This window comes from Euprymna scolopes, chromosome 5 (genome assembly GCF_053919585.1).
Source record: "Euprymna scolopes isolate OS-2025 chromosome 5, ASM5391958v1, whole genome shotgun sequence".
NCBI classification, from domain to species: domain Eukaryota; kingdom Metazoa; phylum Mollusca; class Cephalopoda; order Sepiida; family Sepiolidae; genus Euprymna; species Euprymna scolopes.
In genome coordinates, this window is record NC_136486.1 from 83473348 (window position 1) to 83490210 (window position 16863).

Below are 16863 nucleotides of genomic sequence, written 5' to 3' on the forward strand. Positions count from 1 at the left end.
GGGGTTCTAATTCACAAAAAATTAGTTATCTAAAAACAAAAACAAACAATAGTAAATTTACAAAATCAAAAATATTTTAGAGATGAATATATTTAACAAAAAACCATAAGCAAAGTAAATTAAAAAAGAAACTATGAAATTTACCTTAGGAGGGATCCATTTCTTTTGTCCAGTGTCTTTGTTCACACTATTTTCATTTGTATTTTCTTTGTCACTTGATGGAGAACTACAATTACTAGTTGGATTAGCCTAGTGGTTAAATGAAAAAAAAAAAAAAAAAAAAAAAAAAAATATTTGAATAATTTTAAATATAGTTTGATATAGTAATGATCATACTTTTAAAAATTGTAATACCTTTCATCACAAAAGCACCATCTATATGTTAATACGATAGTGTGTGGGTTATTTTCTGTGTTACACTTACATCCGGGTTGTTTAATTGTTATGTGCTCCCATTTCTTGTCATAAATAATTTTAGCAATAATTCTTCATAAGTTTTGGTTTCAGTTTCGATTATGACTGAAGAAACTCAAGTTATATATATGAACATGCCTTTTTAATGTAACATGCATTTAAGCAAACTGCACACACATCCATGCATACACCTTTTAACCGACGCATCAGTTATCGCTCCTGTGGTAACCTCCGCTTTGTCCACAGGTCGCGCTCTCCATTTCCTGTTCCGTTCTCTCTCTTCTTTCTCTTCCCACTCAAGACATGGAGCTGACAACACGGGTTTGCCTTCAATTCAAACCTCAAATGTCAGTGGCACACAAATTACGTCCATGCCTCGAAGGGCATTTATCTTTTCTCAAGATAAATATGAACTTCGTATAAACAAACTCTTACACACACAATGAACTTCCAACATATCCTTCAATGAACTCTCGCGTACACTCACGCACACATACACGCAACAAACGTTTATCTACATGCATGCTATTTTATAAACACACAAACACTGTAACGTTCGCAACCTGTGTAAATAAATATTCCTTGTACATATGTAAATATATGATCCTGTTTCAGTATGCTTCATTTCAATGTCTTAAATGTACTCATGACATGTACCCTAATCGCAGCCTAATTCCCGTAACCGGTTCATATACCCAGCCTACAAAGAGGGGATCCAGCTAAACAACCAGTATAGAAACTGCACATCGGGTCCCTCACATATACATGTTTTTCAGAAGTTTTATTTCAGTTTCGATTCAAGCTAATGCATATGGATATATTTTTTTTATTTTTGAAATCGCAACTTTATAATATAAAAAATCGATAGAACATTAACTCTATAATAATATGTACGAAATGTGTAAGAATTAAAATACCATATTTCAGCGACCAGGCTTTGCTGGGTGTTCGTGCTAGCTTAGATAAATACTTTTGCAGTTTTAACAAAAAACAGTAATACCAGAGTGTCTCCACTTACACTGAACATCTACAGAATGCCAACATGAATATATTACATATGAACGAGTCCCCTGTGAAACTGTCACAGGTCCCACTAGTTACTAATTAATATTAGAACATATTTTAAGTTATCACGAATGGAAAAATAGAAACCAATAGAAAAATAGAAACACTGAAGAACTAAGATAATGTATTATTGCTATTAATAGGTTTTCAATTATTGTCTTCACCATAGTTCAGTTGTTATAGACAGGTTTCAATTATTGTATGCAGATGCCTTTTGCCATAGTAATAGTCTGGAAATTTCAAATTAAAACAATGTGCAGAGAATGCGGTTACATGTTTTTTTTAAATTTCCTTCAGAGATTGAACTCATTCTAAACTGCATGGGATCAGCAGATTTAAAGGGGTTCTATTAAAATAGTCATTTTTTTTAAGCAAAAGTATTTTAAATTATACTGACAACTCGATTTTGTTCAAAATGTAAATATACAAATGAATATTAACATGAATTAAGAAATATTTGAAAAAGTTTTCAACTTAACACTGCTAACAGGTGAGCACCACAATTCTTTAGAAGTTTGATGAGAAAATAAGGTAATGAAATTTAACAACCAATGTGAAAAGATGAATGAAACCTTCAAACTGGTAACAGTACCAGTTAAGATGGATCCATTGTTGTATGAAATTTTGAAACAAAGTAATTGTGTATTTCCCCTAGAAAATAAATCCTATTTTTACGCATTCATTTAATAATTGTAGGGTTTTTTTTATGTTGCAACGGGTTCCAATTCTAATTAGCTTATCCCACAAAAATATTACTTGTATTTATTTCTCATACCTGCTGTAGTAATCGTCATAGTATCAATAATATTTCTAAACTAATGCTAAGATGTGACAATGTTTTTGATTTGAATTATAATAATTTGTAAAATCACAGCCAAATATTAAAATAACTCAATTCTAAGAATTGTTCTTAAAAGAAATTAAGAAAATAAAACTTATTCTTTATCTATTTTCTTAATTAAATATATTTTAGCATAAAATGTCACGCCCACTCCAAGATGTAATACATGAACAAAAACACTATAAGGCAAATAGAAAAATTTGGAAGTTCTGAGTAGCAGCATGTGCTGCTCCAATGTCTATAGAATAATTTTAAATGTTATAATAAAATTCAATTTTTAACTCATTTAAATATTTAAATGCTTATTTGGAGGAAAAAATTTAACAAACACACGATGTTACAGAAAAATCCGACACTCGCCAAAAAGTAAATGAATACCAGATGCTGAGAAGAATGTTGAAGCCCTGGATGGAAGGGATAATTGTCGAATACCCCTACATCTTCCAGCATGACTTTATTCCTGCACACAAAGCCAACACATCACAACTCAGAGATGACTGTTGAACAATATTTCTTAGTACTAGTCGCCAGACTTGTGGCCACTCTCTTCACCCAACTTTAACCTTTATTTACTTTCTCAACTAAATAACAGCCTTTCTATACACAGTTGGGAGGGGGGGGGGTATGTTTCACTTTTTTAGATTCTCTGGTCATATTCTCTTCCATCGGAAGACCAAACAGAGGTTTTCAGAGTTAAAATATTTCTGTCATAGGAGTTATGGATATTTCATTTTTTTTATATGCTTATTTTGCAGGCCACAATGTAGATATATTTTCTATTTATTATAATTTCACCTTTCTTTTTGGTTTTGTTAGACTTCTATTCAAAGAGCTGTTATTACATTGAAAGGTATTTCTTAAGATCGTCATTCTTGAGGCATTGCTAATAATTTTATGTTCAACATAATAGACAAACCTTTACATTGTACACAAGTGGCTAACAATTTATGGGTTTCAAACAGTTATTTTTGCTTTCTTTCTCCTTTTCCATTGTGGTCTGTATTGAAGGTCTTATTGAATTCACCTAACCTACTTATTGCTGGTGTGACCAGAGCCACATTAGTAAACTTTCATGGATTGTTGATGATAATCACATTATTTCAAACTATTTCAAGTATATTGTTTGCCATCAGTGAACATATGAGAACAAGCTGAAATGTTTAAATAATCCAGTTTCATTTTGAATTCTGAAACAAACTTGTTTTATTTCAAATTGGTTACTTTGTCTGCTCGCTATTGCTAAATTCCTATTCACTAAATTATTGCAACAAAACTAATCGAAGAAGACACAAACTAATATTTGTTCATTAAAATTCAATTTGCATATGTGACTACTCCTTTCATTATTATCAGTTATTTTTAAGATTAAGCTTCTTTTTGGTTATAAAATTAAATTTGCATCAGTGATTATTAATATGGCAATGCACACCAAACATGTGCATGCACTTTTATAATAATAAAAGTTTATATACAAGAAGACAAAAATCAATTCTAATAATAAACAAGCATTAAACTTTTTTCTGTCTACATCAACCATGAACGGATAATTAATAGTTTCTTCACTACTAAAAAAGCTATCAAATTAAACATTATAACGCTAAACTTTTCAACCCAAACCATAACTTCACAATCGAAAATCTTTTCGGTTTACATTTTTCACTCGGTCGAAAGAATTATTTGATGAATTAACTTTAAAGTAAAAATAAAGACAATTTTACATTTTAAATAACATTTGGAAATAAAACCTTATAAAAAAGACTTTACCTCAATACCACAGGTATCCACTCTGACAACTTTAGCTTTTACACTGAAAAATAAAAAATAACTCTTAAATTTTTATATTGACAACGTTGGGTCTTCCTATTAGTCATTACTAAATGAAATCTGTTTATTTAAAACAAGTTAGTAGCTCTATCTCTACTTACATATAAAAAGCTGTCTGTGTGTATGTGTGTTTATTTTCTATGGACTCAAATGGCTAAAGTGTTTTAAATAGGTTTTATATATTGAAATACATCTAAGTATTGAAAATCAATACTTAAAAGAAAAAGAAAAAATCTGATTAAAGCAGAAACAATTTGATTTTTGTCTAGCTGAATCCACTGTGAAAAATTTCCCCCACTATATCTGTGCCTAAATCAAAACGTGGATTCCATGAACAAAGCTTCTTTCTTAGAACTGCACGCCTGTGGAACTCTGTTCCGTCTGCCTGCTTCCCACCGGACTACAACTTGGATGTGTTCAAGTCCAACGTTAACAAATTCCTAATGAACCACCCCCTTAAGTAAACACTTCATCAAATCTCCACACTAACGTAATGTACTTGCAATAACCCTTATCCCCGAGTGACTTCCGGGCCTTGATAAGTGGTGATCACTGTGTAAAAAAAAAAAAAAAAAAAAAGTTAACACTTTTATAAAATCAACAGTAGACTCTACAGTACAATGTAGACTACAATGTATTGTGGAATAAGTCAGTGCAAGGAGGCATGTGAGCTTCTTCCCAGTGCACCATGGTGAATTTCCAAATAGAGCAGGCAATCAATCGAGTTGATTGAAAAAAAAATACATAATTTCACCAATTGTAATGACAATAAAAGTATTGGAAGTGTAAGACATTCGTTGATCCTCATTCAATCCTGGCCAATGTTGGGTCTCTCTGCTAGTCATTACTAATTAGAACAGAATTGCTGGTGTCTCTGATGTATAGATATTTGTGATTTAAAGAATTTAAAATATTTTTCAGGGCAGAATTATGAAGATATATAATACAAGCATATTTATAAATTGATACTTACATTTTACCCGTAGTCCTGATTTTCAATGATATGTTCTCATCAATAGAAAGAACTTGCTGTAGTTTCAGCCATGTTTTATCGACAAGTGTATCCAAAGAGTAAGTGCCTAAAAGTATTGCAGACAAATGTTTGAGAACATAAATTTTCATTAACACAATGTAAAACTTTTTTTTTCGAAGTTTATGCATTTAAAAAAAATTATAAACATACATTTACTGAAATTGTATTTCTTAAAATTTTTTGAAATAATCTATTACATTTTATATTATGTGTACAAAAACAATGAAAGAAACCCACTAATGAGTAAAAAACTATTAAAAAGAAAATTTCTAAATCTTATGAAGACAAAAAGAAAGGTACATGTTAAAATTTACAAAAAAAAGAAAATTCAATGGAATGAAAAAAAAAAAAAAAAAAAAAAAAAAAAAACTATCTAGAAAAAAATTTTTTTTTTAAAATACGTTATTTTCTTTGATTCATTTTTCCAGTCATTATGGAAATTTTAAATTCAGTTGAAAAAATATATAGTGTCAGTGTAGTTTTTAAAACTATACTAACATTTATGAACATTATGAAAAAGAAATATTTAAAAAACAATTTTATTTGCTTTATCAGAGTTGTCCACATATTTCAAAATTGTATACAATTCGTGGCGGTCCTTTTTTTTTTTTAATGTCTGCTGGTTGTTTTCCTTAAATTTTTTTTTTTCACTTCTTAAAAGAGGCTTGCCATAATTTTTTTTGTTTATGTCTAAATTTTGATCGTGTTTGTAAGATATCAGACCAAAGTTAATCTCTTAAAAGGAAAAAAAATGTATATTTATGTGTAAAAAGAAAAAATTACAATGAAAACAATTTTTTCACATTGTTTGAATTTCAAGGCTGAATAAATCAATTTTAAAAATCTATGGACAAATAATTATTAGTTTTTCAACAATAATTAGTAAATTAAATTCATACTCCATACTTTTTATAACAAAAAGAAAAAAAAGTCTCAACGGTCAACAAATTGTATATTAGAAGCATCCGATTTTAGAAAAGAATCAATTTCTGATTCATCATCATGCTCACAAGATTTCCATCATCGTATTCTTTAGCATTCTTTAAGTGCCTTTGATCATAGCCAGTAAGTTTCCAGGAATTTCAAAGTAAATCCAATATTTAATCCATTAGTTATGGATACAAATCCCAAGTGTGACAGGTGTTGGTTAAAAAATATTCTAGAATGAATTCTAACTAGAGTTGTTAGTTCAATCCCTGGTGAAGGAATGCCAGAACCAATACTTAAAATGCATGGAATATAGGAGACTAGTCTACTTTAGTAGATGGACTAAAAACGGTTAATTTGGAAATTCAAAAGGCTCTTGAAGGCAAAGATGGCACAATGATGAAAACATGAAAATAACTGAGAAATATCTAAGTACATTTCTGAATGTTTCGAGATGAGGTTTAAAAAATAACACTTTAAATGAAAACAGTATGCTGAAGAAAACAAACCCCTATGCTTCTTAAAAGAGGCTTACCATAAGTTTTTTTTAGTTTATGTCTAAATTTTGATTGTGTTTGAAAGATAACAGACCAAAATTAATCTCTTAAAAAGGAAAAAAAAAATGTATATTTACATGTAAAAAGAAAAAAATTACAATGAAAATTTTTTTTCACATTGTTTGAATTTCAAGCTGAATAAATCAATTTTAAAAATCTATGGACAAATAGTTATCAGTTTTCTGATACTATTTCAACAATAATTAGTAAATTAAATTCATAAGATACCAAATTAAAACAAAAATGTCCATACTTTTTATAATAAAAAGAAAGAAAAACAGGGCCTAATAAACAAAAAAGTGACTTACAATATGAAAAAAAACAAAAAACGCCTTGTTGAAAATGTAAACACAAATAGTGTGAATGTACACAAATAATTTATTTTCTTCGGACAAAAGGTTCATATTTAACTTGGTATAAGTTTTTTTATTCAATATTATAAAATTCTTGACAATTTTTGTTTATTACTGACATTGATTGAAAACAATTAAAACTATTATTTATTAATAAATCTATTAATAGAATTCTAATTTGAAAGAAAATGATTATTATAAATGAAAAAAAAAAAATCACACTCAAACCAAAAAACTTAGGTTTTATTTATTTTTTACGAATGTATGAACATAACTTTTAGAATTGATTCAATTAATTGCAAACTTATCTGAAAATGATGGCGAATTTAGAGAAGGGATGAAGTGGGGGGGGACTTTCTGCTTTTTTTATGCTATGCATCTGTAACTAATGAAATGTAACATTTCTTAAATTTTCTCCATTTTTTTTTAATTAATTTTCTTTGTGTTGCTGATATTCAACATTTATAATTTTTCTTTTTATAAGATTATAGAAAAGTTTCTTACACTGATGTTTACATTTTCATGTGTGCAAGGAAAATATTGAAATATAAAAATTTACACCAAAAATATTACCTTATTAATAACATGAAATATTTTTTGCAATTATTTCTTTTTTGCCGTTTCTGAATTTTTGAGATAAGAATTGGTTATTTGTATTATTATTCATCAGACCACTATTCTGATCTTGAATGTGATTTTTCCCAATGTTTCGGTCGATGTAACCTCCGACCTTCTGGTGTATCTTGTTGAACTTGGGAATTTGAACGGAATTTCGAGCAGAACCCTTTATTTACTTCACGGTTCATGGGGGTAGTATGCTCTTGTTCCGTCAGCCATCAAGAGAATATCACTTTTACAATTGATTTTTCCTAGTCCTCGAACCACTAGTGAAAATATTGAATAAACAATTTGATGATAATATTAGTTTGAGTAAATAAATTTTTCTTCAAATTATAATGACATTATCAACATGGATTTTAGGGTTTTTTGTAATGTTCCTGGAAAATTTTCTTTGATTGTTTTTTTTAAATTGTTATATGCTATGCTTTATTTTCACAAAAAAAAAAAAAAAAAAAAAAAAAAAAAAAAAAAAAAAATTTTTTTTAAATGTTTTGGTTTTTTTTTTAGTACTTAAAACTATAAGGTGTTTTGTGTTTACACAAAATAGATTTCCAGCAAGATTTTAAAAAATAATGGGTTCATAATATTCTGTGATCATTAATAAATACTGAAAATTTTATTAAAATTGATTGATTTCCTGAACTTTGGTGAATTTTTAAGTGAAAGGAGGGGTCAAATGTAGATACATTTTGTACATACTGTCACGACCCGGTTAATGGATGACCGAATTGATTGGCAATCAGATCGAGACATTAATTTTATTTTTTTTTGATATCCAATGTCTCATACTTATCTTCGGTTAATCGTCGGATGTCGGATCAACCAGCGAAATATATCATTAAGGGGAATCGAACAACAGAGCAATGAATAACAAAACAAACACTCAATCAAAGTTTAAAATTCAATAAAGACTTTTATATACAAACAAAGGAAGAAAAAGAAGAAGAAGCTCCGATAAAAAGAATGAGTGAGATAGACGTGTCTTTGGGGATGTTTGCCAGATGTATGCGACATGCAATTACGATATAATATGTGTAAAAGTTTGTGGATAAGAAAAGATATTGGCATGGGATAGGCCAAACTTAGCTGTTTTGTCCGTTAGGGTAAACACGGATCATAAGTTCACAAACACGATATCCAAGAAAAAAGTTGAGATGGCGAAAGTCTATCTTTTCCTTGAATCTTAATTCCAAAGAAGAATAAATGTGAGTTCAATTGGCAATACGATCGTATTTGAATAATAATCCGCAATTCCATTAATTCAAATCTCAATCTTCGATGAAGTTCGATTCTCGGAGATAATGTTTACACACCGGGCTGTATCGCTTCTTTACGCCAACTGCCGTAATCTTCCTATTTTTCAAATTCCCTCGTGGTCCGCTTTTCCCGCCTCAAATGTTCGCTGTCTGGTTGCCATGACGACGTATTTCCGTTCGTTGCAGCGATTATCACACCCAACCTCTGCCCCACTTCCTCAGCCAAGTGTCTGCCACGCCACATCATTTACAGAGAGAGGAGGTTGTCTGTCTGATTAGGTCTTAGAAAGAGAGAGAGATGAGTGAGATATATAGAGTAAATATTAACGCCAAATAGATAGATAGAGAAGTAGAGAGATTGAATGTTCGCTTTGCTCTGACGTCACAGTACCTACAAATATGTAATTAAACAAACTCATATCAGAAACATCAAATTAATGATTCATTTTCACTAATTTAAGAATAATTACTGCACCCAGTAAACAATCGAAATTAAAAAAAAAAAAAAAAGAGAATTGCTTATATGATCATTGGCACTTCAAATTATGTAGATAAAACAATAAAAAATACAAATTCTTACAGAGGATAAGTTTGCAGAATTTTAATGCAATATTTTGGTTTTCAGTAAGTGTGATTGAGTGGAATGGTTAATGGAAATTGTAAGCCTGCACGATTTGATTTAAGAATAGGATTAACTAAGAACAAACAAACTCAAAGTTATGTCTATAACTAGTCTTATAATTTTATGTAGGCATGACCAAAACGGAAGGAGGAAGTATTTTTTGACAGATTCTCTCTTTAAAAATTTACCAAAAATCAAGTAATTATCCAATCAATATGAAATTTTCACAGATTTAAAGTGAAGAATCAACTTTATAATGATGTACTATTTTTTTTCATAATCGATATTTCGTTGTTTTTGCCTACAAACCCAAAATGTTACATATATGCTTAAAATAATCAGCCGAAACTGAACAAAATACATTGTATTGTGGGGAGGGTGAGGATTGTAGATAAAAAAAAAAAACAACTATGCACATATCAGATTTTAAGGTTGGAAATCCGAATTTTGAATTTTGAATGTGTTTAATTTTTCATCCATTGTGTTTTGAAGTGTGAAATTCGTTGAATATGTTAATAATTATTCTTTCAGATTAGCAAAAAATAAAAAAAATAATAACATTACAAGTTGATTTTTTTCTTTTTAGATAATTGTTATTTTATCAACTTGCATGTAAAGAGCTATGTAAAAGATGCTTAAAACCGTTTGAATTATACAAATACCATCAGTAGTTCAAAAGTTATGAGAATTTTAAGTGCTAAAATTTAGGCTTTTCTTTAGCAACATTTGAAGAAATTCAGTAATTTCACCACCATTTATTTATTTTTCAAGCTATTCTCATGAAACATGGTACTCTTATGTAAAATCGTGTGCTCTTTCTGATTATGCAGTCAAATCTGATATATCTCTTTACCATAAGCCATGAATTATAAATTCAGATGTAGAAATTTAAGTTTTTTTTAAACTGGCACATGGGTGGGTGTCTATTTATGAACAAAACTAAGTATTATAGTAGTATTTAAATATAGCTTTATTGAGAATAGGCATTTTCCTGCCTCCCCACCAAAGGAGGGATTAATTTTTGGTGTAGCCATTGAATGCCTAAAGAGCATTTGTGGCCGGTATTTACTACTCCCTTCAAAAGAAAAAAAAATTGAGTAGATATGAATTAATTTCAGAAATAAATCAAAGAAAATTTTTCATAGAGATTTTGGATTTCTGTAAAAGATGGAAATTCCCATAGTCGACCAGAACTTATGCATTTTGGGACCAGTCTAATTTTCAATTTTGTAAATCCGCTCTATCTGGCCCAAAATATACCCCTATTTTCTGAGAAGCAACCATAAATTGTACTCTACATGAATCCTTGATGTAGCTTTCACAGTACTAGGATACCAGGGATTCTGATAAGTAACAACTATATATTCATATATGTCATTTCTATTGTTGTTTTACTGAAAATTCAATTATGTAAACAAAGAAATAAAACGGTAATTTTTTTTACCTTGTTTCCACCTGAACATTTAAAACGATTACTTTTTAGGGTATGCTGAAAACGAATATCGCATTTAAATTTTCTGCAAATAAGTATTCTGAATATTAAGCAATGTCATTTCTTATGTTATCGCTGGTGGCCATCTTGGTCTGCGCAAGCGCAACCCCGAGAAACTATGCACAAACGCACATACCAAAATGGCCACCAGCAATAACGTAAGAAATGACATTGCTTAATATCCGGAAAGCTACTTATTTGCGGAAATAGATTATTATTTTTCCAGATTTTCAAAGCTGATTGAAATTTGAACAATTTTTTATTTTTAACATTTTTCACTAATTTTTGCTTAACACGTAAATATTTTTTCTTTTAGATTAACTTTGATTAAGGCACAATAAAAACTTAGAATACTAAAAAATTATTATAAGTCTCTTTAATCTTTTTACAATTTGTAAAACGAATGTGAAGAAGATATGAAAGTGAAGCACTGAAGCACTAGTTTTAGGAGGCTTAATTTCCAGCTGACACAGGATCAGTTGAAAATAAGCGAGAATAATTCGTTCAAAAATGGTGTGACCGCTTAAAATAGATGTAATAACAGAATTTATAGGTTTTGTTCAAACACAAAATTAAATTATAACGAAACCAAACACGGTTCAACTGTACTGTATAGTGATTGTTAAAACATTTCACAAATTTAGCTTTATTATGTGCTAAATATTGGATCCTTTTCATTTTAGTGTACATAAAATTAAATTTTTATGCCAAATGTTTACAGATCATAATTAGTTTCATATATGTTCTTAATATTAGCGACTGTTCATTTGCCATTAGTCGTTATTTCGTTTACTTAAATAGTTGTGTGTATGTGTAAAAAATGTTTTGGTGGAAAAAAAAAGAAAAAGAAAAAAAAGCCGCCAGTGATTGAATTAAATTTTAAGAAAATTTGAATTTTATTTCAAAACGAGAAATACATAATTTTAGACAACAATCAATTTTATCCAAAAATGTAAGCGGAAAAATATCACCTAGTTTGTATGCATTTTGGAATTGATTTTTGTCTGGAAATAAAATTACCAAATTGTAATTATCTCTTAATTTATTATTATTTTTTTTTTTAAATATCATGGCCTTTATTTATACAGACTACAGACCGTACTATATTTAAATAGGTTTTCCAAGTTAAATTCGATTTTTACTATATCTTGTTTTACTGTACACAGATTCGAAAAAGTTGTCACAAAACAAGTATATAACAAATAAATGTTATCAAAGGCAAGATAAGTCACTTTTCTACCCAACTGGATATGTTTTTAGTGTTTATATTTAATGTAACATGTTTATTCAGCTCGAAAAACATAGTGGTTACCGACGTACTGGAATATTCAAAATGGCGGCCGACGGTAAGTTTGGGAAAAGGAGTTATAAATAAAAAAAAATAAAAAAAATAAAAATACTGTTAAAAACCCGCCGAATATATGCCAGCCTATGTCACGTAACATATAGTAAGCGAGTTTCCAAGAGTATTTTGTCTGGTTTTTTTATTTATAACTCACTTTCCAAAACTTACCGCCTTAAAGAGAGAGTCGGTTGCTATTTTAAATTTTCCAATACATCTGTAAACACTATGTTTTTCGAGCTGAATAAACATGTTACATTAAATATAAACACTAAAAACATATCCAGTTAGGTAGAAAAGTAACTTATCTTGTCTTTGATAACATTTATTTGTTATATACTTGTTTTGTGACAACTTTTTCGAATCTATGTGTACAGTTAAACAAACCCAAAGTTATTTCAGCATGATCCGTATTCTGCAGAAGTACAAATGGCGGACCTGAAGGAGAATCACACCCCCTCCCCCAAACCGGTATTCTGTAGTTGATATTTTTTACGACCTAACCCAGCGTAGTATAAACACCCTCCACATGTTAACAGCTTTCGGAATAAACACCCAACCTCGAAATCTATACCACATACTAAAACATAAAAATTATAGGGGGAGTGGGGCGATTATTCTCGTTCAGGTCCGCCGTACAAATATTACTTTAATTGAAGATTGTAATCGCTGGCGGCCATTATTTTACTTTACCTTTTTTTTTTTTTAATGTTCCTATAAATTAAAACGAACTATTTTACAGAAAGAAAGAGTTTTAATGAAATGTAAAAAAAAAAACAAAGGTTAAAAACTAGTCGATAATTGTAACATTTTATATCACTATCTAACACCAACGTTAAAAATTACATAAGCAAAATACAATTTAAGACTAACAAAAAATTTCATCGCAAAAGAAAAGTGAAATGTAACATTCTTTTCATGATCCCGAAGCTAAAACTGAATTTGCGTTAATTACTAAAATAAAACTAGTGCATTTTTTTTAATTAAATATTCAAAATATTTTCAAAAGACGTAAAACTGAAAATATGTAAAATCAAACGACACGTTATTCAATAATTGGACCGGCGTTATCGATCAAGCACAATGGAAATGACACTTAAAGAAAAATGGAGGGAAATTAACACTATTGCCGTTTCCTTTTCAAAACAACTTGAAAATCTAATATTCGTAAATTTATCAATTGTGATATATATAAAAAAAAAAAATGTTTTCAAGTAAAGGTACTAGTGCAGAGAGTGATCCGGACGTAAATAACGTTATTATTTAAAAAGCCATTCTTAACATGGGGAGGGGAGGGCGTTTTGTACATATTCTTTACTTCAACCTTACAATTGATTAAAAAAAAAAAAAAAAAAAAAACATATCATAAACTTTAATTAAACTTGGAAATAAGAATTTTAAAATAGCGCGGATCACTCTCTGCACTAGCACCCAAGTGTAAATTTACGTAAAACTATCTTTGGATAAGTCCGAAATGATGTAAAAATGAAAGAACTATTAAAACCATTTTTTTTTAAAGTAAATAGACGAAGAAGACACACATAAAAAAATAAAATGGTTTGTTTTGATGTTGAAAATCTTACAATCTAAAATAAAAGATTTTCGTTTCTCAATTAATTCTCAATAAACAGAATACAACAAAGATTTCGTCAAAAATAAAATGGATAGTTAAAAGACTTATTACAAAAAGGCACAAGAATTCTTTTGAAGGTACGAAACTACGAGATGAATATCGACGAAGAAAAGAAAACTAATATATCACCAATCTACACAATCGATTTTTTTAATAATCAGAATAACAATATAAAATGGGAAAATAATTCTTTACGAATGACGATGTTGTCAAGTTAAAATAAAATAAAAAGATACTTTTGGCATTAAATATTGACGCACACATACGCAATACTTGAAAAGATAAAAATGCATAATACAAAGAGAAGAAAAAGAACTTTTAAAAAATTTTTTATTTCACCTTTTTCGATGAAATGACTTTTTTTTTCACAATAATCTAATCCCCCCCCCCTCTGCTAGGCGCCACCTGGTGGTGATGAACTGATACCAAGTGGAGGCGACTCCGTATAATGGAATGATTTTTAAAGCAAGACGAAGGCTTTGCTTATAAAAATTTCTTTTTTAAATAGCAATCAATAAAAAAAATATATGTACCAAAATATTTACCATGTTTTCTGTATATGTATTATGGAAGAAGTGAAAGGTTATCATTACGGTACCTAATCCTTCCTTAAAAAGAACTTGGCTTCACTATCTTTGAGGTTCTTGTAGAGAGGACAACGAGAGTAATGTATCGTTTGACCGGCCATGTATTATGGCATCAATAATGTTGTACTTACTGTGATGCACAATATCCAACACTGGTTTTTGGTAGCAGGTTTGATACTGAGACTTTACAGCCTTCCGTACACTCTTTTCCGAATTCCATGCTTCTTCGTGGGTAAGATTCGCGTGTCCCGTTGATTGACACGTCCAAATAGGCTTCTCATACAGAGAAATCCGTTTCTCATAGTCCCTGTTCACATGTTAAGGGAATTTTTTATTTATTTATTGAAAATAAAAAGACATAAAAAGCACACATAAAACTATTGCAATAAAAAAAGAAACAGACTCAAAATTTGATTCCGTTTAAAGACCTTGTTTTTGTTTTTATCAAAGATTTCAGATCTGCAGTGTAAAAGACTGCATCGTTTTTGCTGAGTGCAGCACAACACCTGTTTTAGAGTGCAAATTAAATGTCTTCAATTGTGATGAACAAGTTTCGTTATTTTAATGCATAATGCAAACAGATTAGAAAAACTTAATTATAATTCAATCAAGCTGTAAAATAGGGAGATGAAAAATTGTGGTTAAATCCCTTAATTAGAAAAAGGAAATCGGTGGTCACTACAACAAAGAGTACAAGATGGCGGAGCAGTGTAGATTACGGAGGGTCCCGCGCCAAGATTGTCAAAGGCCAATCACAATAAGAGGGTCAGGTAAAAATAAGGATTTTACGTGTAATATTCAATGCTGGCGAGTACGATGGACACTTCAAATCCTGAATACTTACCTTTCCAAGGATAAGGGACCACGTGGTATCCATGGTAATCACAACACCGAGAATGCACTCGGAAATATTTGACACATTTAAGATGTTGATTGAGATTACTATAAATACTGATCGGATTTTAATTTCGATTAGCAAAATCAAAACATTAGCAATGAGAATAAAAATATTAAAATCAGACCCTGTGTTAATTTGATGATGCAGCTTTTTATGGCTTTTAAGTGAATTGTTATTAAATAACGGCATGAGAGCAGCCATATTGGATAGAGAGAGCAGATACATCAAAGGATACTGTTTAGATCGAAACTGTTCTTTTGTGTGGGGTATGCTGTATAATGTTTCTTCCGATTTGCGATTAACCAACGGTTTCGCACAGACAAAAATCTTTTTTCCAAGAAGTGGCATTTTTTAATTTTATAAAGAAATCCAATCCAATGATCGTGCTGTTCAAAATGTGGCGCCAACGTCAACTTGAAAGCACTGGTTAGGATTACAATAGTCACATGATCAGATTTGTACTTTCTTTCCTTTTTCTTTCTTTCCTTATGAAATATATTTTTTTTTATTTTTGTTTATTTTATTTTAACGACTTTACTTATTCATTTCAACAAAAATAGCGAAACGTTTACTTCAAATTTTAAGCAAACTAAACAAATAATAATTAAGAAGGAAAACGCGGGATTGTTTTGTGCATGTATGTGAATTTACAGCTGTTTGTTAAAAATAAATACCAATTTTGTATTTTTTCAATGTTGCAAGATGATAAAATGCTAGATGGAGGAATAGATTTCACTGAGTTTTTGACAATCAACTTAATGCCATTGAAGACTATCAATAAAAACTGATACTTTACAATTTAGTTTAACTTTTAAAAAAATTGTCGTCTGGTTGATCTTCCTGTTGAGTGAGGGAGGTAAATACTAACTAGTTATGTCTTCGCCTTTTTTTTTTTACGAGTACAATGTTTTTTTAATGAAAACTGTTATGCAACAGGGTAGGAGAGAAGGCGGGAAACTTAATGTTTATCTTTTTTTTTTTTTTTGCAATCAAAAATTGTCCATTCATTTGAGTAAATGAACTTATATTCTTCATTAATTTCTTTTTCTGAAATTTTCTAAACTTTTAAAGTAACAAGGAAAAAAGTTTAAAATTTATACTTTAATTCGCGATCAGTTCTTAAATCAATTTATCCATTATTATTTGGCGGTTATCGCTTTTTACCCAACATGTGTTTTGACATTTTTACGTAATATTTTTTTATTTTTATCTGGAGAAACTTATCGATTCATGTCGCTAGAGAATGTCGTTTATTTATTTATTTTAACTCAATATTTTAGAGTGTATAAGAGCCGTGCTGAAATAATGACGTTATTATTTAGAAATCCATTATTATCATAGTATTTTGTAACTATTGTATACTTTCACCTAACAATTTAATTAAAAAAGATATTGTAA

The 16863-nt window shown here is 29.7% G+C and overlaps 1 protein-coding gene across 4 annotated transcripts in view; it reads right to left on the minus strand.

The window, feature by feature from the left end:
- LOC145276898 (tyrosine-protein kinase BAZ1B-like) overlaps nucleotides 1-16396 on the minus strand; it is an 81272-nt gene extending 64876 nt beyond the window's left edge. For 2 of the 4 annotated variants that reach the window (XR_013868049.1, XM_080128340.1), the window contains exons 1-5: nucleotides 15701-16396; nucleotides 14699-14874; nucleotides 5118-5223; nucleotides 4085-4127; nucleotides 145-249 (exon numbers count right to left, since the gene is read on the minus strand). Coding sequence is in view for 1 of the 4 variants with exons in the window: in XM_080128340.1 (XP_079984466.1) it covers nucleotides 145-249; nucleotides 4085-4127; nucleotides 5118-5223; nucleotides 14699-14874; nucleotides 15701-15813 (543 nt within the window). In the remaining 3 variants the exon portion in view is untranslated. Of the gene's footprint in view, nucleotides 1-144; nucleotides 250-4084; nucleotides 4128-5117; nucleotides 5224-14031; nucleotides 14100-14525; nucleotides 14679-14698; nucleotides 14875-15700 lie in introns of those variants that run through there. The other 2 variants (XM_080128342.1, XM_080128343.1) reach the window with 2 other exon arrangements.
- Nucleotides 16397-16863: the final 467 nt, after the last annotated feature.